Raw genomic sequence first — 26,799 nt, 5'->3', positions numbered from 1 at the left:
AGGTTCTGGTGCCAGCTCTGTTTTTGCCACGCCCACCTCCACAGATGCCTGGGATGTACCGAGTCCTGACTGGTTCCTGGGAGGCCTACTCGTGATGTCATTGACATGATTATTCCTTTGCGATTCACTGTCATTTTCTTGTAAACTTTGTGGTGAATCTCTGGAATGTTTTGTGTTGTCTTTAAGTTGACTGAAGTTGTCAAGTTCAACGGGACTGTCTCCAGTGATTTTGCTGTCTTTTTCACTGGAGGTGACCACAATGTGTGGCCTTTGGGAGACCTGCGAAGCTTTGTCTCCAGTCTTCACCATTTTCTGAAAAGCTTGAGACTCGTCCGGGATTGCGATCTGTGCGGGACGTCAAAGTTTCTACATGTTAAAGATGATTTTTAGAGTCTGGCTTGATGGACGCCGATGATCAAGTGTTCTCCACACGACGCTGATCACTTAAGGCCCTGCAGAGGTTTGTGGCCTCCATGTTGATCCATGACGTCACTGAGAAGAAATTGTCAGTTAGAACATTTACAAATAGATTAGACTCAAGAATAAACACTGACAGAATGTGGAAGATTTACATTTTCAGGTCAGCGGTGGCGGCTGTGCCTGCGACAGGAACAAGCGCGTCACGTTGTGTATTGTTATGATGCCATTTTAATGACAGACTTTCTTTTGGCATGTCCTCTTCATATGAGAAAACTTGCTTGACTGGCTGCACACTAATCCCGCCTAAGACACGTCAGTGACGCACCCAAAACACACCAAAAACATTTTTTCTAGTCATTACTTTCTCCCAGAATTTAATTAGGATCTTTGTCTTTCATTTTAGGAAAATTCACAGGTGTCACGCGATTCCATCAAACACACAACTGCATCATGGCACTGTGCAACAAAACACAACTGCCTTACTCCTTCTGCTACAAATATGACTATTACAGTCAGGTCCATAGGTATTTGGACAGTGGCACAGTTTTGCTCCTGTACACCACATCTTGGAAAGTGAGAGGATGCCTGAGGAGTGGAGACGAAGTGTGCTGGTTCAGATTTTTAAGAACAAGAGTGATGTGCAGAGCTGCAGTAACTACAGAGGCATTGATCAGCCACAGCATGAAGTTATGGGAAAGAGTAGTAGAAGCTAGGCTTAGAAAACAGGTGAAGATCTGTGAGCAGCAATATAGTTTCACGTCGAGAAAGGCACTACAGATGCAATGATTGCTCTGAGAATACTGATGGAGAATTATAGAGAAGTGCAGAAGGAGCTACAGTGTGTGCTTATGACAGGGTGCCAAGAGAAAAGTTTTGGTATTTTATGAGGAAGTCTGGAGCCACAGAGAAGTATGTGAGGGTAGTGCAGGACATGTACAAGGTTAGTGTGACAGCGGTGAGATGTGCAATAGGAATGACAGACTCATTCAAGATGGAGGTGAGGTTACACCAAGGATCAGCTCTGAGTCCTTTCTTGTTTGCAGTGGTGATGGACAGGTTGACAGATGAGATCAGACAGGAGTCTCCATGGACTATGATGTTTGCAGATGACATTGTGATCTGTAGTGAGAGTAGAGAGCAGGTTGAGTCTAGTCTGGAGAGGTGGAGTTATGCTCTGGAGCACAGGGGAATGAAAGTCAGCAGAAGCAAGACTGAGTACATGTGTTTGAATGAGAGGGAACCCAGTGGAATAGTGTAGTTACAAGGAGTAGAAGTGGTGAAAGTAGATGAGTTTAAGTACTTGGGGTCAACTGTCCAAAGTAATGGAGATTGTGGTAGAGAGGTGAAGAAGACAGTGCAGGCAGGGTGGAGAAAGGTGGCAGGAGTGATTTGTGACCGAAGAATATCAGCAAGTGTGAAGGGGAAAGTTCACAAGACAATAGTGAGACGAGCTACGTTGGACGGCTTAGAGACAGTGGCACTAACAAAAAGACAGGAGGCAGAGCTGGAGGTGGCAGAGCTGAAGATGTTGTGATTCTCTTTGGGAGTGACAAGGATGGACAGGATTAGGAATGAACATATCAGAAGGACAGCTCAGGTGGGACGGTTTGGAGACAGAGAGGCGAGATTGAGATGGTTTGGACATGTGCAGAGGAGGGACCCAGGGTATATAGGGAGAAGGATGCTGAGGATGGAGCCACCAGGCAGGAGGAGAAGAGGGAGGCCAAAGAGGAGGTTTATGGATGTGCTGAGGGAGGACATGCAGGTGGTTTATGAGACAGAGGAAGATACAGATGACAGGGTGTGATGGAAAAGATTGATCTGCTGTGGTGGCCCCGAAGGGGAGCAGCAGAAAGAAGAAGAAGAAGATACTATCATCATGTGGCTGCAGTGTGTTGGATGCACTTTAGATCAATTAAATCTGTGGAAATCCTTTAATGCACCACAATTTTTTTCACTTGCATCTGCTTTCTCCATACGCCTGCAGCCCGTACTCTGGTTAAAAGGAAATGACAGGTGCCTTTCTGATTGGTTGGACTACAATATACTGATGAACAATGAACCAGATAAACCCAACCCCTTTGTGTCTGTTGGTTTAAGCACCTGCAAGACAGCAGCAAGGATTTGGACATGCCCTGAATGGCAGTGGAGTCTGTATTTTAGGCAGTGTGTCACTTATCCTCAAGATAGGGCCCCTGTGTTCAGTATGATAAGAAATCCATGCATGACAACAGCAGCAACACATTCACCATGCTACAGTAGTGTTCAGAATAATAGTAGTGCTATGTGACTAAAAAGATTAATCCAGGCTTTGAGTATATTTCTTATTGTTACATGGGAAACAAGGTACCAGTAGATTCAGTAGATTCTCACAAATCCAACAAGACCAAACATTCATGATATGCACACTCTTAAGGCTATGAAATTGGGCTATTAGTAAAAAAAAAAAAAAGTAGAAAAGGGGGTGTTCACAATAATAGTAGCATCTGCTGTTGACGCTACAAACTCAAAACTATTACGTTCAAACTGCTTTTTTAGCAATCCTGTGAATCACTAAACTAGTATTTAGTTGTATATCCACAGTTTTTCATGATTTCTCCACATCTGCGAGGCATTAATTTTGTTGGTTTGGAACCAAGATTTTGCTGGTTTACTAGTGTGCTTGGGGTCATTGTCTTGTTGAAACACCCATTTCAAGGGCATGTCCTCTTCAGCATAAGGCAACATGACCTCTTCAAGTATTTTGACATCCAAACTGATCCATGATACCTGGTATGCGATATATAGGCCCAACACCATAGTAGGAGAAACATGCCCATATCATGATGCTTGCACCATCATGCTTCACTGTCTTCACTGTGAACTGTGGCTTGAATTCAGAGTTTGGGGGTCGTCTCACAAACTGTCTGCGGCCCTTGGACCCAAAAAGAACAATTTTACTCTCATCAGTCCACAAAATATTCCTCCATTTCTCTTTAGGCCAGTTGATGTGTTCTTTGTCAAATTGTAACCTCTTCTGCACGTCTTTTATTTAACAGAGGGACTTTGTGGGAATTCTTGCAAATAAATTAGCTTCACCCAGGCGTCTTCTAACTGTCACAGCACTTACAGGTAACTCCAGACTGTCTTTGATCATCCTGGAGCTGATCAATGGGTGAGCCTTTGCCATTCTGGTTATTCTTCTGTCCATTTTGATGGTTGTTTTCCGTTTTCTTCCACGCGTCTCTGGTTTTTTCAACTTTTTAATCGAACTACGCTGTTCTTCTGAACAATGTCTTGAACGTCCCATTTTCCTCAGGCTGTCAAAGAGAAAAGCATGTTCAACAGGTGCTGGCTTCATCCTTAAATAGGGGACACCTGATTCACACCTGTTTGTTCCACAAAAATGAAGAACTCACTGACTGAATGCCACACTACTATTATTGTGAACACCCCCTTTTCTACTTTTTTTAAATAATAGCCCAATTTCATAGCCTTAAGAGTGTGCATATCATGAATGCTTGGACTTGTTGGATTTGTGAGAATCTACTGAATCTACTGGTACCTTGTTTCCCATGTAACAATAAGAAATATACTCAAAACCTGGATTAATCTTTTTAGTCACATAGCACTACTATTATTATGAACACTACTGTACGTTTTAGCACTGATACAAACCATTATTGTTGTTATTATTAATCATAATAAAAAAAAAAAATCTAATTAACAAATAAGTTCCTTGTGAAAATATAATAAAACCCCAATTCCAATGAAGTTGGGACATTGTGTGAAATGTAAATAAAAACAGAATACAATGATTTGCAAATACTCTTCAACCTATATTCAACTGAATACACCACAAAAACAAGATATTTAATGTTCAACTGATAAACTTCATTGTTTTTTTGTGCAAATATTTGCTCAATTTGAAATGGATGCCTGCAACACATTTCAAAAAAGCTGGGACAGTGGTATGTTTACCACTAATTGTGAGTGTCATGATTGGGTATAAAAAGAGCATCCCCAAAAGTCTCAGCTGTTCACAAGCAAAGATGGGGCGAGGATCACCACTTTATGAACAACTGCGTGAAAATAGTCCAACAGTTTAAGAACAATGTTTCTCAATGTTCAATTGCAAGGAATTTAGGGATTCCATCATCTACAGTCCATAATATAATCAGAAGATTCAGAGAATCTGGAGAACTTTCTACACATAAGCGGCAAGGCCGAGAACCAACATTGAAAAGGATTTGCAAATCACTGTATTCTGTTTTTATTTACATTTCACACAATGTCCCAGCTTCATTGAAATTGGGGTTGTAGTGAATCCCAAAACATCTGAGGAAGTAATTAAAAAAAAAAAAAAGAAAAAAAAGAAAAAACGTTTTGCATATACATACACACACAGAGATGATGGATGATAGTTAAATTATACAGTTATACTATCCAACAATAGGCAACATTTCTGTTGTTGGACGTACAGCAGGTGATATTTTCGTTTAATAAAGTAAAATTCCCATGAACAAAAAAACAAAAACAAACACAAAACAACAAACTCAATGGTGATTAAAAAATAAAGTTAGGGCTTTTGTGCTTATTTACCAACTTATTATTATTATTTTTTAATTGTCAATATTGTTGGCAAATTTATAATCAATTATTATGTATTTTAATGTTTAGACTGACATATTTTTGGTACATATTAAGAGTTAAGTAAATAAAACGTAAAGTTTCTACCGTCGCTTACTTTTCCTCAGTCACGCCGATTAAACTCTGTCAGAAAAAACAAAAAACAACAAAACCAAAAAAACAAAAACAAAACAGGCAAATCTCTTTAAGTCTTCAAAAAATACGAAAGACCAAAACCTCTCTGAAACTTCGTTATTTATTTATTTGTTTACTTTTCATTTTGAGAAAGTTGCGTTTTAATATCTGCTTCTGATCCGTGCGCGAGGAAGCGCGGCACAGCAGGCGGGGCGGGAGCGCGCACTAACGAACGTTCATGTGACCCAGCACATGCGCGAGCGCGTGTCTGTGGTGTGTCCACAGGAAAAGCACAGATAATTATTTATTTTTAGAAAATCTTGTGATAATGTTACAGTTTCACAATGGTTATTTGGGTTTTGATTGAAAACCGTTTAAAATATATATATATATTTTTAAAAATAAAATTTTAAAATGCTATTTACAGTTAAATATGGTTGGGATTTCATGTTCAAGTTCCACAATTACTGTATGTCTCTGCTGCTGAAACAAAACAAAACAAAACAAAACACTGATTAAAGTTTGGCCCAAAATTGCTCATTTCGAAGGTAAATCCTCTTGCATGTGAGACAACACAAGAAACCCCACCCCCCCATCCCCCTTCAGTGATGAAAAGGGGTGTGGCAAGCAGCACCTCCTTTCCATTTAAAGGAACAGCAACAGAATTGAGTCACTTCTTAAATATTTGAAAATGTGTTTGTCCTCCCATGTTTCATCTTTGCACTATTTAAATTTCGCAATTTTCAGAGTGCCTTTGAATGAATGAATGAATGAATTTATTTGGCACACAAACTCAACAATAACAAATATATATATAATTTTTTTTGTTTTGTTTTTCAATGAAGTCTATTTGACCAGGATGGGGTGACAAAGAAGGCTCACTGAAGGCTTGAAATCTATTCATTGAATTATTTCTCATTCTCAATTCATCCCCAACAGCTGCCCAATCGAGCACAGACTAAATTGCTGTCATGAGTTGAATAGTGCTGTGACAATGGCGGTCAAACATCACACGTTCATTGAGTTGCTCATTACTGCAAACAATGATGTGTAAGTGCGAAGCCACATTTAATGAAAGCCACTCTGTCCCATTTGACAGGTGCAGGCCTTCAGAAAGTTTTCAATCAAACTCTGAACTTTTTTCTCTGTATTGAAGCAACAAAAACAAATCCATGGGTCTGAAAAGTGGAATTTGGGGAGGTGCTGTTTCACAGCTGTATAATCACAGCACTGTCTTTTTAATTTTAACCTTGAGATCAATCAGACACACTATAATTCACTCATCATTTCTTTTGAAACACTTTGTGAGAATTCTGTGCGTCTTACTCAGTATGTTCCTAAAATAGATGCTGGTTTTTTTTTTTTTCCTCTCTACTATTGTTCAAAAGCCAGCAGACTGGTTTCATTCCATTTAAATCTATATTAGGAAAGCCAAGCAGACTGTGTGGAGATCAAAAACAAAACAAGACTACATGCCATGAAGCCTCCGCCTCATCCTGTGCAAACACACACATATGCATTGTTTGGATGTCATTTATACACCCTGTACAAACAAAACAATAGGTTACAATGCAAAAAAGAAACTGAAGATGACAAATAAAATGCGCACACACACACACACACAAAATGTGAAGACCTCCATTGCAGGTGTCGCAGAGTGAATGGTCCGCCCCTAAAGATCGGTCTGCCTTTTGCATCTGCACATGCGTCATTTCGGACCACAGCATCTCGTCTAAGACATTGTCTCTTCACCCAAAGTGATCAAATAGATTAATGTGATTATTAGCCATTAGATGACAAGGTAAGACCTCTTAAATCATTCTAAAGTCAGTTTTAAGCGGAAACTAGGTGATACTCTGTGACATTTTGAAATCACCAACACGCTGTGATCAGCTAGCAGCTCGTGTAGCTACGGCGCTCTGATCGCTTCCTCCATCAATTACTATGAAATAATGCTGAATTTATGTGGAAATTATTGTTGTACAAAAGCATCAGATATCTGTCACTGAGATAGATGATGTCTAGAGTTTAGTTTGAAGCAGAAACGAGGTGTTAATCCGTGAACCGCAGCTAATTGACGCATGCAAAGTGAAGGCAGGGGGAGCCAATTTTTAGGGGGGACCGTTCGGTCTGTGACACCAGAAAGCAGCTCTTCAGCAGGAATAAATATCATAAAAATAAGTAAAAATAAAAATTCTCTAGCATAAAGACACTCCTAAGCTTTTTATTTACTTATTTTTAAATGGCAGAAACTAATTAGTCAGTGCAGTTAAGACACTTTACCACAGAAACTGTGTTTAAAAAAAAAAAACAAGCTTTAATATAAAATTTACCCAGCAGAAAAGTTCTTCAGATTATTAAAGTATCAACAATCCTTTGGCTTGATCTTGATGCTCTTCCTCTTTTCCTCATCATAAAGCTCAGACTCCTCTTTGAGGGAAATGTTTATTGCAAAGCTATTAATGGCAGTAACGTTCAACCCTTTACAAAAAGTTACAAAATGAGTTTGTATAATATGACAAGGAATTAATGAGGGAGGAAAAATAGTAATAATTTTAACAATAATAATAATAACTCCAAACATGCTTTCACAGTTTGCCTAAAAAAAAAAAAAAAAAAAAAAATCTTTTACACACAGCTTGTTAAAAATTGCAGTACAGCAGGATAAATTAAAATCAATAACAGATTATAAAACAATATTTGCATATTCTCTCCTAAAACTGTCAACTTTAGTGGTAGTATAAACACAGGTTCCATTTTCCACCAACGAACAGCTTCTGTATTTCAAAAAAAAAAAAAAAAAAAAAAATCACAGGTATAAGCATGTTCATAACTGACAGCATCATTTTGACAGATTTATCTATTGTTGAGGAAAAACAGAGTAACACTGACTAAAAAAGACCTACTTGTTACATACAGAAAAGCAGCTGAGTGCAGACCAAAGCTTATCGCGTAGTTACAGCACCACCCCCTGGTGGTGACACTGAACTACAAATGGCTGAGTATAAGCAGTAAGTTTGTGTGTAGTGATGTGTATATCAGGGTTATTTTTAACACCAGCACCCACCCACACATCGAGAGCCAATCGGCATCACCTCACACCACCAAAACATGTCCTGGTTAATGACCTGAACCCGAGCTGTGGAGTGGCAGGGGTGGGGGGGGTGGCTGGTCTATGTTGTGAGGGAATCCTCACATTAAGGCAGAATAGTCTGCTTGAACGCTGCAGTCTTTTCTCAGCCAAAACAGGGAACTAGCGAGATGTAGGTTACACTGCTTCATGCAGACAATATCAAGCAGCACAGAGCGCGCCCTCTGGTGCGTGCATGTGTGGAAGGGAGAAGGGAAGAGAAGATGGAGTAATCACATATTTACCTGTTGTATGTCATTTAGAGAGCCTGTAACCACCAGTAATTTAGCACCTTGTCGCTTTTTGACCCGCCTCACCCACACTCGTAATATGTTCTGACCAAGCTCACCCACACCTGCCTGACCTACAGCTGGGTCCACGTGGGTTACAGAGTTGATCTATGCATCATCAACGTGTGGGTATTGATGAGAAAACAGCAATGAAAAAGAGCTGATTAAGACCCAGTCACATTCAATACTAAATATATTTTAAATAGAAAATTCTATAAACCTTGTGCCATCACCAGTCATACACTACTTCTGTGTGTTTTTTATCTTGCTTATGTAGCTTAAGACACAGTAATTTACTGCTGTTTGTGGGAAACCGCGTGGCTGCCCTTAGGAAGAGTTGTAGTACAACTGCTGCTCCAGGATCAGATCGGACAGCACGTTGATGTCTGTCACTTTTGGGTTGCTCTGCAGCACCAAAGTCACCATACTGTCCTGATCTGGGAAAACCTGACCGAGTTGCTCACTGAAGCCGGGCTGTTTCTTCTGAGCTCCTGTCTGTGCTGAAAACCAGCCCAGGACCTGCAGCTCCTGCTGCCTCTGCTGGACACCCATCTCTCTGAACCTGCATCCTGCCCCCTCCCTCTCCATTTGCTGCTGCTCCCAGCTGCTGGATGCAGAGCTCCCCTAGTGTTCGATCCCGAAGTTCAGAACCTCTGTTGGGAGCGTGGAGGTTGGAGGAATCTAATGGGGCAGCTAGACCTGCAAAGGAGTGGTTTCCTGGCTCAAGAGGCCCTGAAAGAAAAACAACAAAAAAAATGCAGGTAAAAATTGGGTCATAAGAAATGGGGGAAAAAAAAATCTGCTGTTTGTTAATTTTGGGGGGAAATTACAGTAATGGATGAGAAATGTGAATATGACACTACACTGCAAGACATTTGTCTTCAGTGTTGGAAGCCCCCAAAAAATCTTGATGCAAAATTTGAGAAAAGGTTATTCAACAGATTTCAGCAATAAATCAGTGTGAAAAATTGCTTTTATTTATTATTTAGTTTTGCTTTCCTTGGGGCCAAGGGGGTCCGCAGGTATTCAATCAGAAAGTCCAACTTAGTATGACCAGCAGTCCCCAAGTATTGTTTGTACCAAATTTCATAAAAATTGTAAGAACAGTTTTCACAGAATGTCAAATCCTGATGGCATAGTCCCCACAGACTTTGGTCTAAAGGACAAAAAATTCAATGCTGAACTCAACCAGGTGTAAGATAAGATAAGATCAAATTTAGTTATCCCAAAGAAATTATTTAGCCAGAGTAGCGAAACAGTGAACATTTATTTTATTTTTTATTTTTTTTACAATAAGTACAACAAATTAATGCGAAATGACTAGAAGACATTTGCACAAGATGTTCAACAATACTGCACATAACTCTAAATAACTGAATAACTCTGTTCATTATGTTTCATCCCACAGAAGGGGGAGGAATTATACTGTCTGATTACCAAAGTTAGGAAAGACCTCCTGTGGTGTTCTGTGGTGCACCTCGGTGGTCTCAGTCTATGGCTGAAGGTGCTCTGACAGGACGTCAGTGTGGCATGCAGCAGGGGGTGGGAGGTGTTGTACAGGATGCTGAGCAGTTTCCTCAGCATCCTCCCTCTGACACCTCCATCACAGACTCCAGCTCAACCCCCAGGACAGAGCCAGCTCTCCTGATGAGCTTGTTGAGTCTGTTCATGTCAGCTGCCTTCAGCCAGCTGTCCCAGCACACTACAGCCTAGAAGATGACACTGGAGACCACCGAGAGAGAGCTGATTTACAAATAATAAGGCTGTAATACTTGTCCTGTGAGCACAGAAAGATGTCCAGGTGAGGCCCTCCTCCCCCAGAGGGTCGTCCGGCACCATAAAGTGATCACCGACAAAAGTGTACTGAAGAAGTCTGTGGGGCCACACATCATGTAGACAATCCAAAATGAGTGAAATTGCCCTTTAATGAGTTGGGTTTGCAAATTCTGGAAATAACTGGAGTATTGTCATTCCGTACCTCTTTTTGATGATATCCCTCCATACGTGGGACTCATCCAAGAGGTCTCTCAGGTTGTCATTAGTCACAATCACTCCGTTCGTCTTCTGTGCAAGCTGTAGCATAAATCTGATACAGCACAAAAAGATTAAAGCACCCAGAAAAGAAGCTTTCAAGCAAAAAAAATTAATGATCTTTTAATTGCTTTGCATTGATCAATAATGGAGACAAGAACAGTAACAAAAACATTTCTTTTGTCTCCATGCATCTGCTTTGTTTGCACATCAAGCAATCTATCATGTTTGTATCATGTTTCCTGCAACGCTCATCGAGCAGCAGCACGCTGCTGTCTATGCTCCACCTTATTTTTTCTTATTTTTTTTAGCCAATTACCTATAATTCAATTTCAATGTAGACTAAAGCTCTCGTCCCACATGAGCCACGTATGGATTTGTCAGAAATTTCATGATTATTCGAATAATGAGTCACGTATATGAACTGCCAAACAATTAAAACCACTGTGTGAGTCATTGCGTCAGCGCACCGCATCACAGCGCAGTTCATCTGATCGATTATAACAGATGTTAAATCTATCATAAACATACTTTTAAAGGTGCTCATAAGAAGGAATGAACATGCAACTGTTTTACCAAGCCATTACAATATAAACATTACAATATTACCTTTAGACTGTTACAAATACGTTCTCCACCAGAGAGAGAGAGAGAGAGAGAGAGAGAGAGAGAGAGAGAGAGAGAGAGAGAGAGAGCTGAAACGGTCCTCTGTGATTCTGGAAGTGATTAGGGTGTTTTCAACAGGTGTTTTCTGAGAGAAAATGATTAATCCGCTACAAAATAATAATTTTATACACGCAGCGTCCAGCGCACAAAGCACGGCATCCAGCTAAACAAAGCATGTGGGATTGTCACACGAAGTGTGCGAGAGTGCGGAGTCAAATAGCCTGTCCTGTCCTCAAACTCGTTAGAAAAGGAAAAAAGTGTAGGCCACCACTGCCCCCTGCTGTCATAACAGTGCACTGACTGAGACGAGGCATCTACCTGTCGTCATAGCAGCTGATCCTCTTTCCCTGCACCTCCCTGGAGGGCGTGTAGGACAGCAGGCCCAACGTCTGCAGCTCATTCAGGTAATGCTGCTCTGAGAAGCAACAAACATCACATTGTTAGTCTGCAGGAAGCGGACTGTTAGCGTGACAATCGATCAGTGCATTAATGAAATAAGTCAAGTCAATAACCTCGGATGTCACAGTATGAAATAACGAGATTGTGGAGCATGAGCCTGAGCCACGCATTGCAAAATATAAAAATGGTAAAAAAAAAATTAAATAATATAAAATAAATCATTGCCAAAATGTTACTGCAATAAATAGAAAACAAAAGCACAAAAATCTGCTATTTTGATATTTGTAACTTTTCCAAAGCGAGTGATGGCCTGTAACGTGCATGACTTTTTGCACAACAGCAGACACATGGCGTTTGCTACCTTTGATCTTGGGGTCGCTTTTCTGTCGCCACTGCGGCAGGAGGACGCTGATGTGACGGTGACCTCTGTCCCAGAAATGCTGCACGGCCAGAGCGATTCCTCGACAGGAGAAGAAATGACCCAGCCCATGACTGCAGACAACAGCACGAACAGAGTTTCAAAATGGATCGTTATATTCCTCATGGGAAATTCAAAATGATCAATTAGGTTTTGAAGTACCAATGAAAACCTGTTTGCTTTATTTTTTCATTTTAACTACGTTTCAGTTGGTTTAGAATAATTTAGACAGTTGAAAAACAGCCACTACATGGTTTAAATCCTGTATAAAATGTCTTAAATCACTTTTAATCACTAAATCATCATTGCAGACCAGTTTAATACTAGTTAACTGTACTTTAACCAGACTAAATCCAGTTAAATAACTGTTTTAAATCCTGATAGTGTCTTCAAAGCACTTAAATCAGTTAATCATCACTGTTGATCAGGACCCGTATCCACAAAGCAACCTAAGGCTAAAAATAGCTTCTAGTAACGTTATTTTAAGAAAAATCTCAGAATTCTATAAATTCTTAGGCATTTCTTAGAACTTTCCCTTGGTAAGATAGATGAAAGTTGCCTGCAAAGCACCTTAGACCTTAAGAGAGCTCCAAAGGTGCCAAACTAGTAAGAGAAGGGAGGCGGACTTTTAAGATGCCTAAGAGTGTCTTAAACAGAGAAGATGGTGGAAAAGTCAGAGAGGAAGCAGAGATATTCTCCGTATGTAGGACGACAGTGAGTCAGTAACACGCTACCCGCTTGATTTACGTAATTATTTTATGTGAATTTGCTGTCTTAATGTATTTATAAATTGTCTAGGTTCTTATCATATACACACTGTTGATATTATCATTATTTATATTATTATTATCTCTTATTAATATTATTTTCTTTTATTATTGCTTCTGTTTTGTCATTTGATTTTTAAATGGACCACAGTGGAAATAAATGTTTTCATTTATTTCCACTGTGTACTGTCTAGTAAAATAAGTAAATGTTTGATTTATTTTACTAGATCTCATTTTACGTTTTATTTATCTTACTAGATCTTATTTTACTTCTTTTTTTATTCCTACGTATTTCACTATATCTTTTCTTTGTTTTATTGTGTCTATTATATGTTTTTATGTATGACGATGTTTGTATTTTAGTGTTGTCTTTTTTTTGTGCTGGTGAACTAAAGACAATTTTCCACCTCGGTGGACAATAAAGAATTATTCTATTCTATTCACTTTCTTGTGTCATCCATGTTTTTTTTGTATTTACAATTATATATTTACAGTGAATTTACTAAATAAACTCACACACTTGCGGTTTAATTTAAAGATATTCAGCATGTGAGTGATGCATGTTCAAACATTTTCAAGCTGTGTAACAATTCATTTAATTTTGCTGAGTTTCATCATCATGACAAACTGTTTTCACGATTACACATCTTAATGTGTAATTGTTATACACATCGGCAACCACCTGGGTGTCTATCTGGGGGGTTGCCCTCCAGGATCCAATGTGGTTCCACAGTATGGTGGATGTAGCAAAGCGTTGCACTCGTGCATGCTCCCAGACATGACCTGACCATTACATGCTCAATTATACATAAGAGCATTTCTATAACTTCAACAAACAATGACATGGTACCACCTCATGGCGACGTTACTCCCATCAATGATGACTGTCCTCAGGTTTGGGTCACCAGGCTTGTCTGTTATTTGAAGGTCAAAGGGCATCTCTAGCCCTTCCAGGAAGCGCTGCTCCCCTGTAACCACCACCCCCGAAGAAGAGGATATGAATCCCCGTTTTTCTTTTGTTCTGCTGGGAGACACATTTGGCTTTGACAAGATGGACATTTGAAGCACATGATGAGCCTGTTTGGACTTTGGCTTTTGGACATCATCATGTTTTGGGGGTTGCTTTGGGGTGGTGGTGAAATGAGCAGGTGGGTTAGAGGAGTAGATAGTTTGGGCAACTTGATTGGAGGTTTGGAAATTGGGGAACGTTGATCCATGGAGGAGGAATAGGTAGACATGGGTGGCCCTCGGACATCAGGTGGAATGTTTTGGAGCTGAGTTTGGGACTTGGAAGTGTGACTTTTATTCCAGTGAAATAAATCCGGCTCTGGAGCAGGTATGGTTTTTACTTTTAGCCTTCTTTTATCATCCACTTCCTGATTCTCTACAGGTAGGAACGTCCGGTTTGGGGCCGGTTTGTCTCGTTGTGCCTCCTCGTCTGCTGTTCCATATTTTTGCCCCCTCTTTCTAGCACCACATCGTCCATCTCCCTCGGTCCCTCCCTGGGGGCGACTGTCTCTTTGGTGCCCTCTCTCTGCAGTTCGAGGAGCAGCTGGTGGGTGGACAAATCTGGCAACATGCTGTAGACTTTAGCTACTTTCTGTTCCGTGTAGCCACAGCTCGCTGCAGCTTTCTGCATCACTCGCAGAACAAAGTCCTCCTCGTGTCCTCCCTCTTTTACATCTCCTGTACCTTCTACCTTGAGTGGTCTTATGCTCCTGGTCACTCCATCCGTGTCTCCCACCAGAGTTCTTGGTTTCTCTCTGAGCTCTTCCTCACTGCTCATCAAAGTAAGTCCTCCTCCTGTTTCGTCGTCCTCTCGGTGCTCTGTCTCACAGGGCCGGTTCTTCTGACTCTGGGGGACGTGATCTTGTGGTTCCTTCTGCTCCTGGTCACTGCGATCTTGTTCCTGTTGAACCAAATCCAGTATTTGTGAAGCCTCTCTGGGTCCAGTTCGGGCGAGCACTCGTTTCACGACCTCCTCTGTGTAGCCCATGGCTGTAAAGAACTTCATCAAGAGCAAGAACTCCTTGTTTCCTACTGAGGACTTTGGCTCTCCTTCTCTCTGCTCCAGTGCCTCTCTGTCCTCAGTACCTAACTGCTCCTCTTCTCCCACCTCCTGTGGAAAAGACGTAGTTCTTTCCGCAGCATGCTCTGTGATCACTGTAGTACCTTCAGAGGTCGGGGAAGACTTGAAGTACGGCTCTTTAGCTGCAGCACTTGTTCCCTTCAACCCATCAAACGTTTTGTGAGTCTCACTGGAACCCTCAGGGCGCTTGTACGTGACGGCAGAGGCTCGGTCCCATTCGTCTTCTGGGTGGTCATGTAATCTGACCACCAACTTTCCGTCCATCTCCACTGTGCTTGGGCTTGAGCTGAGCCCCGATTTCCTCACCAAGTCCAGCAAGATTTCTTTCACTAGAGCCGGGAGCACCAGAAGATCCAGAATGTGCCTGTCCTCCCATTTCTCCACCAGAGATTAAAAATAAAAACAACTGTTTAAATAAAACTCATATCAATTCAAATCTATCAGAGGCTTTGGAAATGAATTCACAAACAAGCTCATCTGAAGCTACGTGTAATGTCTGAAGCATATTGGGGGGGGAGAAGGAAGAAGTGTCTGCTTCATATAAAATACTTCCTGCAGGGTTGTGAGGAGGACTGAATGTGTAATTTGTGTTTTGAAGGCAGCAGTAATGTTTTCCTACTTTGATTTAGTACATTTCTCTGGGGAAACAGTCCATCTGTCTCACTGACAACCACACCTGCTCCTTATCGAGCTATCGATCTATCGACAAATAAATACATGGATAGAGAGATATGGAGATGTAGATGGAGAAATGATATATGTAGGGAGACATAGAGGAGAAACAGAGTGAGGAAAAAAGACAGATGGAGAGACAGATAGCCAGCAATAGAGGAGTAGATAAAGTGATAGATGGATCGATAGAGATATTCAAAATGCAAACAATAGATAAAAGTTGTGGAAAAGTTTAATGCAACAGCTTATCATCTTGAGTTTGTGCTAAAAGTCATTAATTAATTAATGACGTCATCTTGAAGAGAATATTTCACTTTAACCTGCTGGTATTTCTTTAGTTCCTTCTGCGAGCGTATGGCGCTGAACTCTTCTCTCTTCTGATTGGTTACTCTGAGATGATGCTCGGTCATCCACAGGTGGAAAATCCCCACACAGTTCACACATAAAAACAGCACTGCGTTGGCTACCAGCTGAGAATGAAATAACAGAAGAGAAAATTCAAATCCCACAGCCATCTAAAGTGTAAACACAACAGGACAGATTAATACTTTTTTTGGACTTTCCATGAAAAAATACACAGGGCTGGACTTTAGACCTGGTTTTTGCTGGTTGAAGGTGCAAACCTTTTCCGATGATGGATGATATCAATGCAATAGATCAACATGCCCACATGATAATTTACATGATGGGATTGCTGGGTATTTGGCGGTAACTAGCAATAAAGCATGTACTGTGCTGTGCAACACTTTGTACCAGGTGGAAAACAGAGCCCTTGAGAAACTGATCCTTCAGTCAGGAAGCGTTCACTCAATTTTGGCAGATAAAATCCCTGAAAACTCCACTCTATGATGTCACAAAGACCTCTAATCTTCACGCACACTTTGTAGTTGGTGATCACATTCTGTAGTGGAATCCAACCAACACTCACAGAATCATTGCTGAACGAAGGAGGAAACCAAATTTCAAAATATTCTTGAAACAGTTGCATATAAAATACAGAACCGCTCGCTGTTCACAGGACGGTGTGTCCACTTGGTGTTGAAGTTTTCCATAAACCAACAGACCATTTGCATTTCCTGCAGAGGAACATGAAAACTATGCTGGTGACAAACCATGAGCCACTTCCATGCAGGCTGGTAAACCCGATATTTGAATATGGACACTATTTTGGTGTGTATGCAAAAACTGCACCCATTTAGATAGTCAATCATTTGCATGCCTTTCCTGTTGTTTCCTTTGAACCAGAATGACATGGAGGTAATTGTGCTTCACCAAAGCTAAATGACCTGCTATAAAGATGAGACTTCAACTGCAAATCGAAAGTTTTACCTGCACAGCCAGGTCCGGTGTCTCTGGGCTTGTGACGGGAACGTAGATGCTGATGATGATAATGTGGGAAACGCTGGTCCCAATCCCAACTATGAGGGCCCAGGCCAGAGACAGGGGCAGAATTGTGTACACACTCAGAGACAGGAACAGAAAAAATGCAACCTGAAGATGGGAATTAAAAATGTCACCAAGGAAGTTCTGAATCAGCTGAAGAACAGTTTCTTTAAGTGTGGCTTTCAATCAGTGTTGTCTTTATTACACTGAAAAGTAGAACTATCCCGATACGTTTGAAGCAACTGATATAGACTTTTTAAATTAATTCTACGGTGGAGGTTTCAAAAACACAATTCCTATATCCTATGTTTCAAATACATTTTGAGTGTTTCTGAAAGATGGCACATGGGATATAACCTTCTTACCATCAAACATATATCGCTTTCCATATAAATAAATTAAGGTTTTTATTTTTTCTCATAGTGCCTGCTTTCTTCCTGGTAACAGAGGCTGTGCAGGTGTGTAGCCAAAGGGGCAAGGGGTTGTAAGGCTCCCCAACCCCCTAAGAGTCTTAGAGTAAAGGTCCACTTTTGAAGACATTTTAAACACATTTTAGCACATAATCACCATCATCATAATATTTTTTTTTCCAAATAAAATGTTATTCAATCAATATTACTCAGAGCGTACTAGTTTTACTACTACAATTCTGCACTGTGTGGAATTGAAAGGCCATACAAAAAAAGCCTGTTTACTTAATGTGAAAATAAATAAATAAAACATCAAGGAACAGCTTGGACTGAAGGTGTTTTTTTTTCTTTATATATAAGATTGACAGAATGTGCTTGTAATCTGCACTGTGCAATTATATCTAGGAAAATACAACTATCAGATTGGGACTCGATATCAGCAGATACTCATTATGAAATGACTTGGATCAGGATCGGGGATGAAAAAACCCCTGAATGTTACATCCTTACAGAAAACCCTTCTGCCTTCTCACCTGTTCCCACGTGGTGACGGGTCCGCCATTGAAGATGAAGACTATGGCAGTGATATACAGTGTTCCCCAAACGAAGAGCGCCAGCGCTCCGCCACAGCGTCTCACTGTGGACAACCAGGGCAGGCAAACGAGCAAGGTGGTACTCAGGCAGAGAACCACACATACAACAGACAGAGCTCCGGCGTGCACGTCTAAGTCCTGTGCACAAATCAAGAGTTCAATTACAAACAATCAATACAAATCTCAGTAAAACTGATTCACCTCATCCTTATCTCTACATGCTCTTTTCTACCACATCCAACCCATTCTCTAGCACTCCCTTCACTGCCCGTGTCTCTTCCCACATCATCATCAACATCTTAAGCAGCTCTTACATCATCTAGCACTGAGTTAAAAGGATTAATAAATGGAAGAGTTTTGACTGTGTTGAATGCTTGGTCTCAAACTTAATCCGTTGGATTCTACAATGTTACCCCATGATGTGTTAACAAAGCATGACAAATGGGGTAAAATATTCCTTTTTATTAGCTCAACCAATAATTTGCATCACTTTTTACCAAATTGACAGAATTTCAACATTTGACCCCTGTACAAACTGAAATAGTTACAATTTTTCTTTTCTATTTTTGCCCCATAACTCCACAGTATTCAGTCATAGGTAGACCAAACTATACCTTTTTGGAATCTTTAGGATCAGACAAAACATTTGGTATATTTTTGAATACAACTGGAGCATTTTTAAAAGTTCTCCCACATCTAATCCGCTATAGCTATAGCTACCACCCTGGAATGGCTATTATACTTTGTTGTTGTTGTTGTGTTTTCTGTAGGCCATGGTGTACTCAGGCTGGATAGTAATTATTGTTTAGTCCCCTTAAGTGGCACAAAAAACCTGCTTGGCTTAAGGACTAATTATTTTTTTTTACACCACATCCAATTAATCAGAAAAATGTTGCTGTAATTGCAGTGAAAAGCTTTGACTACAATATGCAGAACTGAGTGGGTAAATAAAGTCAAAACATTCAGTAATACTAGAGTTGTGGTGGAATGCTTGTATCTGTGTGTCTACATTGGATTCTGTCCACTGTCAAGCTTTTTTAGCCGTGTACCAACACAACAACGATGCTACGCTAACTTCTAATCAAACACAATGACCAACAGAAAGCTGGGGGATAGTTTGAAGTGGTTGTATTGCGCAAAAATGTTTGTATCTACTTTTTTATAGTTAAAAAGTATGACTAGAGTCTTGCATTAAATATTCTCAAAGTTAGACAGTCCTGCCATTAGCAAATGGCTAATTCATGTTTTCTGTGACATATGTCACAGAGGTTTACATGGAATCTGCTACTTGTTCTGTGAGACACATTTACTAAGCTGCTAAATAAAATGCATCCAAACGAAGAACAGATCTTTTAAGCAGCAGCTCGTTTTCATTTAAAGCGACAGTACACATGAAAACTGAGCTTTTGAAACTCTCCGATTTCTGTGCCTCTGGATTATTTTTCCTGAAATATCTCTTTTCAGACACCCGGTGTCCTTGTTTAGTTTGCTGAAGAGGTGTTTGTGTCTCACCCTTCCTGTGGAGGGGATGAGGACGATGATGGCCACGCAGAAGGCCAAAGACAGCAACAGTCCGGACAGCATGGCGGGGGTCTCCTCCACACACTGCAGGAAGGCTCGGTGGACCGCATGATAGCAGCAACACACGCCCTCAGTCACAACATGCCTGGACCGCATGCTCTGACTGTCCTCCTCTCCATCATACTTGTCCCACCTCATGTCGGTACTGTTGTCCGACTGGGCGATGCTAGACGAACGCTCACTGTTCCAGTTTTTAGTTTTTAGTTTAACAGTCGAGTCTGTTTTGGAATCGGTTCTCTGCTTATCTGTGCTGCTGTTGGATTGAGACGACTCTAAATTGGTTTTAGAAGAGCTGACAGGCGCGTTTGGATTCTTACTTCCAGTGGACTCTTTAACAAGTTTATAACACTCATCCTGACAGAGGTCAGTGCTGGAACCAGGGTTGGACAGTGTGCTGCTGTAATCCGAGTCTATGCAAGTGTTTGTTTGACACGACGTAGTCCTGTTTGAATTAGGTCTGTCAGAGTTCACCTTGGCACCATCATCCACACCCAACGGTGCTCTTAAAGAAGAAGTACTAGGCTTTACAGGTTCTGGTGCCAGCTCTGTTTTTGCCACGCCCACCTCCACAGATGCCTGGGATGTACCGAGTCCTGACTGGTTCCTGGGAGGCCTACTCGTGATGTCATTGACATGATTATTCCTTTGCGATTCACTGTCATTTTCTTGTAAACTTTGTGGTGAATCTCTGGAATGTTTTGTGTTGTCTTTAAGTTGACTGAAGTTGTCAAGTTCAACGGGACTGTCTCCAGTGATTTTGCTGTCTTTTTCACTGGAGGTGACCACAATGTGTGGCCTTTGGGAGACCTGCGAAGCTTTGTCTCCAGTCTTCACCATTTTCTGAAAAGCTTGAGACTCGTCCGGGATTGCGATCTGTGCGGGACGTCAAAGTTTCTACATGTTAAAGATGTTTTAGAGTCTGGCTTGATGGACGCCGATGATCAAGTGTTCTCCACACGACGCTGATCACTTAAGGCCCTGCAGAGGTTTGTGGCCTCCATGTTGATCCATGACGTCACTGAGAAGAAATTGTCAGTTAGAACATTTACAAATAGATTAGACTCAAGAATAAACACTGACAGAATGTGGAAGATTTACATTTTCAGGTCAGCGGTGGCGGCTGTGCCTGCGACAGGAACAAGCGCGTCACGTTGTGTATTGTTATGATGCCATTTTAATGACAGACTTTCTTTTGGGCTCTTCATATGAGAAAACTTGCTTGACTGGCTGCACACTAATCCCGCCTAAGACACGTCAGTGACGCACCCAAACACACCAAAAACATTTTTTCTAGTCATTACTTTCTCCCAGAATTTAATTAGGATCTTTGTCTTTCATTTTAGGAAAATTCACAGGTGTCACGCGATTCCATCAAACACACAACTGCATCATGGCACTGTGCAACAAAACACAACTGCCTTACTCCTTCTGCTACAAATATGACTATTACAGTCAGGTCCATAGGTATTTGGACAGTGGCACAGTTTTGCTCCTGTACACCACATCTTGGAAAGTGAGAGGATGCCTGAGGAGTGGAGACGAAGTGTGCTGGTTCAGATTTTTAAGAACAAGAGTGATGTGCAGAGCTGCAGTAACTACAGAGGCATTGATCAGCCACAGCATGAAGTTATGGGAAAGAGTAGTAGAAGCTAGGCTTAGAAAACAGGTGAAGATCTGTGAGCAGCAATATAGTTTCACGTCGAGAAAGGCACTACAGATGCAATGATTGCTCTGAGAATACTGATGGAGAATTATAGAGAAGTGCAGAAGGAGCTACAGTGTGTGCTTATGACAGGGTGCCAAGAGAAAAGTTTTGGTATTTTATGAGGAAGTCTGGAGCCACAGAGAAGTATGTGAGGGTAGTGCAGGACATGTACAAGGTTAGTGTGACAGCGGTGAGATGTGCAATAGGAATGACAGACTCATTCAAGATGGAGGTGAGGTTACACCAAGGATCAGCTCTGAGTCCTTTCTTGTTTGCAGTGGTGATGGACAGGTTGACAGATGAGATCAGACAGGAGTCTCCATGGACTATGATGTTGCAGATGACATTGTGATCTGTAGTGAGAGTAGAGAGCAGGTTGAGTCTAGTCTGGAGAGGTGGAGTTATGCTCTGGAGCACAGGGGAATGAAAGTCAGCAGAAGCAAGACTGAGTACATGTGTTTGAATGAGAGAGGGCCCAGTGGAATAGGTGTAGTTACAAGGAGTAGAAGTGGTGAAAGTAGATGAGTTTAAGTACTTGGGGTCAACTGTCCAAAGTAATGGAGATTGTGGGTAAGAGGAGGTGAAGAAGACAGTGCAGGCAGGGTGGAGAAGGTGGCAGGAGTGATTTTGTGACCGAAGAATATCAGCAAGTGTGAAGGGGAAAGTTCACAAGACAATAGGGAGACGAGCTACGTTGGACGGCTTAGAGACAGTGGCACTAACAAAAAGACAGGAGGCAGAGCTGGAGGTGGCAGAGCTGAAGATGTTGTGATTCTCTTTGGGAGTGACAAGGATGGACAGGATTAGGAATGAACATATCAGAAGGACAGCTCAGGTGGGACGGTTTGGAGACAGAGAGGCGAGATTGAGATGGTTGGACATGTGCAGAGGAGGGACCAGGGTATATAGGAGAAGGATGCTGAGGATGGAGCCACCAGGCAGGAGGAGAAGAGGGAGGCCAAAGAGGAGGTTTATGATGTGCTGAGGGAGGACATGCAGGGTGGTTTATGAGACAGAGGAAGATACAGATGACAGGGTGTGATGGAAAGATTGATCTGCTGTGGTGGCCCCGAAGGGGAGCAGCAGAAAGAAGAAGAAGAAAGATACTATCATCATGTGGCTGCAGTGTGTTGGATGCACTTTAGATCAATTAAATCTGTGGAAATCCTTTAATGCACCACAATTTTTTTCACTTGCATCTGCTTTCTCCATACGCCTGCAGCCCGTACTCTGGTTTAAAAGGAAAATGACAGGTGCCTTTCTGATTGGTTGGACTACAATATACTGATGAACAATGAACCAGATAAAACCCAACCCCTTTGTGTCTGTTGGTTTAAGCACCTGCAAGACAGCAGCAAGGATTTGGACATGCCCTGAATGGCAGTGGAGTCTGTATTTTAGGCAGTGTGTCACTTATCCTCAAGATAGGGCCCCTGTGTTCAGTATGATAAGAAATCCATGCATGACAACAGCAGCAACACATTCACCATGCTACAGTAGTGTTCAGAATAATAGTAGTGCTATGTGACTAAAAGATTAATCCAGGCTTTGAGTATATTTCTTATTGTTACATGGGAAACAAGGTACCAGTAGATTCAGTAGATTCTCACAAATCCAACAAGACCAAACATTCATGATATGCACACTCTTAAGGCTATGAAATTGGGCTATTAGTAAAAAAAAAAAAAGTAGAAAAGGGGGTGTTCACAATAATAGTAGCATCTGCTGTTGACGCTACAAACTCAAAACTATTACGTTCAAACTGCTTTTTAGCAATCCTGTGAATCACTAAACTAGTATTTAGTTGTATATCCACAGTTTTTCATGATTTCTCCACATCTGCGAGGCATTAATTTTGTTGGTTTGGAACCAAGATTTTGCTGGTTTACTAGTGTGCTTGGGTCATTGTCTTGTTGAAACACCCATTTCAAGGGCATGTCCTCTTCAGCATAAGGCAACATGACCTCTTCAAGTATTTTGACATCCAAACTGATCCATGATACTGGTATGCGATATATAGGCCCAACACCATAGTAGGAGAAACATGCCATATCATGATGCTTGCACCATCATGCTTCACTGTCTTCACTGTGAACTGTGGCTTGAATTCAGAGTTTGGGGGTCGTCTCACAAACTGTCTGCGCCCTTGGACCCAAAAAGAACAATTTTACTCTCATCAGTCCACAAAATATTCCTCCATTTTCTCTTTAGGCCAGTTGATGTGTTCTTTGTCAAATTGTAACCTCTTCTGCACGTTCTTTTATTTAACAGAGGGACTTTGTGGGAATTCTTGCAAATAAATTAGCTTCACCCAGCGTCTTCTAACTGTCACAGCACTTACAGGTAACTCCAGACTGTCTTTGATCATCCTGGAGCTGATCAATGGGTGAGCCTTTGCCATTCTGGTTATTCTTCTGTCCATTTTGATGGTTGTTTTCCGTTTTCTTCCACGCGTCTCTGGTTTTTTCAACTTTTATCGAACTACGCTGTTCTTCTGAACAATGTCTTGAACGTCCCCATTTTTCCTCAGGCTGTCAAAGAGAAAAGCATGTTCAACAGGTGCTGGCTTCATCCTTAAATAGGGGACACCTGATTCACACCTGTTTGTTCCACAAAAATGAAGAACTCACTGACTGAATGCCACACTACTATTATTGTGAACACCCCCTTTTCTACTTTTTTTTAAATAATAGCCCAATTTCATAGCCTTAAGAGTGTGCATATCATGAATGCTTGGACTTGTTGGATTTGTGAGAATCTACTGAATCTACTGGTACCTTGTTTCCCATGTAACAATAAGAAATATACTCAAAACCTGGATTAATCTTTTTAGTCACATAGCACTACTATTATTATGAACACTACTGTACGTTTTAGCACTGATACAAACCATTATTGTTGTTATTATTAATCATAATAAAAAAAAAAATCTAATTAACAAATAAGTTCCTTGTGAAAATATAATAAAACCCCCAATTCCAATGAAGTTGGGACATTGTGTGAAATGTAATAAAAACAGAATACATGATTTGCAAATACTCTTCAACCTATATTCAACTGAATACACCACAAAAACAAGATATTTAATGTTCAACTGATAAACTTCATTGTTTTTTGTGCAAATATTTGCTCAATTTGAATGGATGCCTGCAACACATTTCAAAAAAGCTGGGACAGTGGTATGTTTACCACTATTGTGAGTGTCATGATTGGTATAAAAAGAGCATCCCCAAAAGTCTCAGCTGTTCACAAGCAAAGATGGGCGAGGATCACCACTTTATGAACAACTGCGTGAAAATAGTCCAACAGTTTAAGAACAATGTTTCTCAATGTTCAATTGCCAGGAATTTAGGGATTCCATCATCTACAGTCCATAATATAATCAGAAGATTCAGAGAATCTGGAGAACTTTCTACACATAAGCGGCAAGGCGAGAACCAACATTGAAAAGGATTTTGCAAATCACTGTATTCTGTTTTTATTTACATTTCACACAATGTCCCAGCTTCATTGAAATTGGGGTTGTAGTGAATCCCAAAACATCTGAGGAAGTAATTAAAAAAAAAAAAGAAAAAAAGAAAAAAACGTTTTGCATATACATACACACACAGAGATGATGGATGATAGTTAAATTATACAGTTATACTATCCAACAATAGGCAAATTTCTGTTGTTGGGACGTACAGCAGGTGATATTTTCGTTTAATAAAGTAAAATTCCCATGAACAAAAAAACAAAAACAAACACAAAACAACAAACTCAATGGTGATTTTAAAAATAAAGTTTAGGCTTTTGTGTGCTTATTTACCAACTTATTATTATTATTTTTTTAATTGTCAATATGTTGGCAAATTTTATATCAATTATTATGTATTTTAATGTTTAGACTGACATATTTTTGGTACATATTAAAGTTTAAGTTAAATAAAACGTAAAGATTTTCTTACCGTCGCTTACTTTTCCTCAGTCACGCCGATTAAACTCTGTCAGTAAAAAACAAAAAAACAAACAAAACAAAAAAAACAAAACAAAACAGGCAATCCTTTAAGTCTTCAAAAATACGAAAAGACAAACCTCTCTGAAACTTCGTTATTTATTTATTTGTTTACTTTTCATTTTGAGAAAGTTGCGTTTTAATATCTGCTTCTGATCCGTGCGCGAGGAAGCGCGGCACAGCAGGCGGGGCGGGAGCGCGCACTAACGAACGTTCATGTGACCCAGCACATGCGCGAGCGCGTGTCTGTGGTGTGTCCACAGGAAAAGCACAGATAATTATTATTTTTAGAAAATCTTGTGATAATGTTACAGTTTCACAATGGTTATTTGGGTTTTGATTGAAAACGTTTAAATATATATATATATTTTAAAAATAAATTTTAAAATGCTATTTACAGTTAAATATGGTTGGGATTTCATGTTCAAGTTCCACAATTACTGTATGTCTCTGCTGCTGAAACAAAACAAAACAAAACAAAACACTGATTAAGTTTGGCCCCCAAAATTGCTCATTTCGAAGGTAAATCCTCTTGCATGTGAGACAACACAAGAAACCCCACCCCCCCATCCCCCTTCAGTGATGAAAAGGGGTGTGGCAAGCAGCACCTCCTTTCCATTTAAAGGAACAGCAACAGAATTGAGTCACTTCTTAAATATTTGAAAATGTGTTTGTCCTCCCATGTTTCATCTTTGCACTATTTAAATTTTCGCAATTTTCAGAGTGCCTTTGAATGAATGAATGAATGAATTTATTTGGCACACAACTCAACAATAACAAATATATATATAATTTTTTTTGTTTTGTTTTTCAATGAAGTCTATTTGACCAGGATGGGGTGACAAAGAAGGCTCACTGAAGGCTTGAAATCTATTCATTGAATTATTTCTCATTCTCAATTCATCCCCCAACAGCTGCCCAATCGAGCACAGACTAAATTGCTGTCATGAGTTGAATAGTGCTGTGACAATGGCGGTCAAAATCACACGTTCATTGAGTTGCTCATTACTGCAAACAATGATGTGTAAGTGCGAAGCCACATTTAATGAAAGCCACTCTGTCCCATTTGACAGGTGCAGGCCTTCAGAAAGTTTTCAATCAAACTCTGAACTTTTTTCTCTGTATTGAAGCAACAAAAACAAATCCATGGGTCTGAAAAGTGGAATTTGGGGAGGTGCTGTTTCACAGCTGTATAATCACAGCACTGTCTTTTTAATTTTAACCTTGAGATCAATCAGACACACTATAATTCACTCATCATTTCTTTTGAAACACTTTGTGAGAATTCTGTGCGTCTTACTCAGTATGTTCCTAAAATAGATGCTGGTTTTTTTTTTTTTCCTCTCTACTATTGTTCAAAGCCAGCAGACTGGTTTTCATTCCATTTAAATCTATATTAGGAAAGCCAAGCAGACTGTGTGGAGATCAAAAACAAAACAAGACTACATGCCATGAAGCCTCCGCCTCATCCTGTGCAAACACACACATATGCATTGTTTGGATGTCAT

General features: G+C 40.5%; 1 protein-coding gene across 1 annotated transcript in view; it reads right to left on the bottom strand.

Annotated features, from left to right (window-relative positions):
* Positions 1 to 20,481, bottom strand: part of LOC117504586 (adenylate cyclase type 2-like) — a 48,102-nt gene extending 27,621 nt beyond the window's left edge. The window contains exons 1-4 of the mRNA XM_034164066.1: positions 19,524 to 20,481; positions 17,952 to 18,149; positions 16,955 to 17,116; positions 15,946 to 16,095 (exon numbers count right to left, since the gene is read on the bottom strand). Coding sequence (XP_034019957.1) covers positions 15,946 to 16,095; positions 16,955 to 17,116; positions 17,952 to 18,149; positions 19,524 to 20,429 — 1,416 coding nt within the window. The 5' untranslated portion in view covers positions 20,430 to 20,481. The remainder of the gene's footprint in view (positions 1 to 15,945; positions 16,096 to 16,954; positions 17,117 to 17,951; positions 18,150 to 19,523) is intronic.
* Positions 20,482 to 26,799: the final 6,318 nt, after the last annotated feature.

This window comes from Thalassophryne amazonica, chromosome 23 (genome assembly GCF_902500255.1).
Source record: "Thalassophryne amazonica chromosome 23, fThaAma1.1, whole genome shotgun sequence".
NCBI lineage: Eukaryota > Metazoa > Chordata > Actinopteri > Batrachoidiformes > Batrachoididae > Thalassophryne > Thalassophryne amazonica.
The sequence above is the reverse complement of the archived record's forward strand: the minus strand, read 5'-3'. Positions and strand labels throughout refer to the sequence as shown.